Here is a 3,000-nt window from a genome sequence, read left to right on the forward strand (position 1 = left end):
CGGGAAGTAAAGCTTGATGCATGGCATCAGTAATGAGCAGCGACAATGTTCTCACTGGTGTGACATCACCATGATGATGTCATGGCAACACTGATCCTTTTATACGTAAACACGCGCATACACACACGGTTCTATAGTCCATCAGCCAATCAGAAGCGCACCGACCCTCAGGCTTCTGTCAGGTTCACTCTGATTGGCTGCTTCCTGTCTGACACTTCTTGTTCCCTTCTTCGGCATCTCTGTCAGGTAGAAGAGATTCCTCTATTGCCACTGATCCTTCCCATTATCTTTTTCGCTGCTGGGTGTGGACAGGTGAGCTGATCTCCAACCAATGAGATCAGAGGTCAGAGCGGTAACGACATCACGGGTCAGGAAGGTCGGAGATGTCCACCGTAACCTAGAAACCAAACATTAGCGTGCCTTTCCGGCTGCTGAATTGGCTGTGATTTGTGATTATTTGCAGTGAAAGGAAAAGAAAAGTGCGTATTACCTTGATGAAGATGGTGTCATCCTTGATGTAGCTGCCCGTCTCCAGGACGCTCTGAGACACAAAGAGAGGACAGCCAGAGGCTATATTCATCTCTGCTGCAGGACGCCTGAAGCTGCTGCTGTTTGGGTCAGGCTTAAAAGCGTCGCCCAAGTGTTTCCTCGATGGACCCTGGTCCATCAGCATCAGCGTCACCTACCAGAGAAGCAGGAAGACACACAAGCCTGTCAAGCTTCCTTCCGGCCTTGATGGAGCAGAAAACGTAAGTGAAAGCTGAAAGCAAACCTTCTGTTTGAAGGGCCAGGGCAGCAATGCGTCATACTCCCCCCTCATCACCACGAAGAAGAGCGACAGGTGCGTCCCCTTGCCCATTCCGTCTCCGTTCAGGTAGACGCGAGCACACATCTTGTATCCAAAGTACCCGGTATAAAACGGCTGCGAGTACAGTGACAATGTCTTTGCTGCTACCGCCTCCTGTTTCCGTCTCTTGTAGTCCCGTATCTTCCATATCAAAGTCCCGTTGTAGCTCGCTGTCTCCAGCACTTGGAAACGAAGGTCCATGTCAGCCAGCCTGATGTCATGAACACTCAGCATGTCATCGTGTCGATTCATCTGAGTTTCCAGGGATGCTGTAGGGAAGCAGAAATTCATGAACCAGCTTCTGATCGAGTGTGTTTGAGTCCCCGTACACATGAACCTCGTGCCCACCCCAGACCTCTCCAAATAGTCCACGGACCTCGGGAAGTCGTTGCAAGACCTTTGCAATTAGTCCCTTAACCACAGAATCTAGTTTGGATATTAGTCCCAAAGGACAGGGTGAAGTGGAGAAGGCCCCCATCACGGGGCAAGACTAAAGTACAGTAGTACTCTTACCCAGAGTATGTGTTGTGGATCCGGAGCTGCTGCGTCCCCCTTGTTCCAGAGCATTCAGTCTCGTCCGGACATTGTCCAGCGTCCCCCTCACGTTCTCCACCTCGTCTCTAAGAGCACGAAGAGAGCGAAGCTCCAGCTCCACCTCCAGCAGCTTCTCAGAGTGAGAACTCATGAGTTTCTGTAGTCAGGGAGGAGCGAGATGACCGGCTATCCAGGTTGGCAATGTTACTATGCAGTGTATCTACCCCCCCCCCCCCCCCCCCCATACATAGTGGACCAATAACACCTTGTTGACACCTTCCTAAAACTAGCTTAGGAAGATAAAGTACACGCGGTTGATGGTCCCCGTGGACACGCCTATAGCGGGTTGACAGCATCCGCTTGGACTCACACCCGTCCGTGTCGGTCCTACCTGCATGGTGGCCAGTTTCTGCTCCATCTGTCGGTTCTTCTCTCTCAGCTCGTCGTTCTGGTTCTCCAGCTCAGCCAGACGACTGCTCAGAGACGGAAGCACCTTGTACCTCTCGGACAGCTCGCCTTTAACGTCGTCCACCTGGGGTCGAGGAGCAAAGGACAGTCAGGAAATATGAAGTACCCTGGACCGTCTGCTTCGGTACGGTTGCTACGGTTACCTTGCTCTCTAACGCGGCGTTTCGATTTGCCATCATTCTCAGGTGCTCGGCTGCAAAGGTGGACTCGTGTTGCCTCATGTCCAGATTCAAACCCTGAGACAAGCAGACACAGAGTTCATATTTAAAGGACGTACAGATGTGATGAACAGAAGACAGAAAGGAGCGGAGGGCGGCGGTGAAGCGCTACCTTGAAGGAGCAGCCATGGCGTTGGAACTGACAGCTCACCTGAGCTTTGGGACAGTCGTGTTGATGACTGGACAGCTGGGACACAAAAACAAATCCATTATTCTCGTCCCGACCAGACGCTGCCTTAAAGCTCCGACATGCGTTAAAGGCAGAGTCTTACAAGCTGGATCAGTACCTCACTCCGGGGCAGGGAAGAGGAGGAGCAGTGGTTGGGACAGGACACCGGGAATGCTGGACACACCGTCTCCTTGTGTTTCTGAAACCAGACAGAAATGCTCCGTGTTGGTTTCAGCCAACGAGCGACCGAGACGAGACGACACTGAAGCCAAAGGCAGTCAGCGATCGTCACAAACGCGGCCCCAGACGTCTACAACCAACCTGAACGTCGGTCAGAGGCATCTTCGTCATGCAATACTCGCAGCTGGCCTCCCGGTGTTTACATTTCCAGCTCAGGTGGTCGGGAATCTCCTTCCTCATCATCCGCTCTTTACATTTACCCAACGGGCAGGGGACCTCGAAGAACGGACACACGTTCAGGTGGTCCTGCAGAGAGGAGGAAATGCTCAGCGGCACGGATAGAATCCAGAGCGCAGACCTCCCCCGAGCAGCTCGCCCCCCCCCCCCCCCCTCCTAACAGGATTTACACCACAAAGGCTCTTTAAAGGCCACACTGACATCAGAGAGCAAGATCAACATGCTGCTTTCCTCACAGGTATCTGCTGCAGACTCATCTGCTCCTGGCAGCCATGAGCTTCACTGCGACAAAAGACCTTCAGTGCCATGATCTCCCGATGGCAGCACACGTCTCTGAAGATCTGAAA

At 52.8% G+C, this 3,000-nt stretch overlaps 1 protein-coding gene across 1 annotated transcript; it reads right to left on the reverse strand.

The window, feature by feature from the left end:
* Positions 1–266: 266 nt before the first annotated feature.
* Positions 267–2,997, reverse strand: traf3 (TNF receptor-associated factor 3; the record flags this gene model as incomplete). Its single annotated transcript, XM_068760253.1, has 10 exons — positions 267–397; positions 491–682; positions 773–1,116; positions 1,361–1,538; positions 1,773–1,913; positions 1,993–2,085; positions 2,180–2,254; positions 2,355–2,435; positions 2,558–2,722; positions 2,890–2,997. Coding segments are annotated over 10 exons (1,413 nt in total), but the record flags the coding sequence as incomplete, so codon positions are not given.
* Positions 2,998–3,000: the final 3 nt, after the last annotated feature.

The sequence above is a fragment of the Brachionichthys hirsutus genome, unplaced genomic scaffold, assembly GCF_040956055.1.
Source record: "Brachionichthys hirsutus isolate HB-005 unplaced genomic scaffold, CSIRO-AGI_Bhir_v1 contig_577, whole genome shotgun sequence".
NCBI classification, from domain to species: domain Eukaryota; kingdom Metazoa; phylum Chordata; class Actinopteri; order Lophiiformes; family Brachionichthyidae; genus Brachionichthys; species Brachionichthys hirsutus.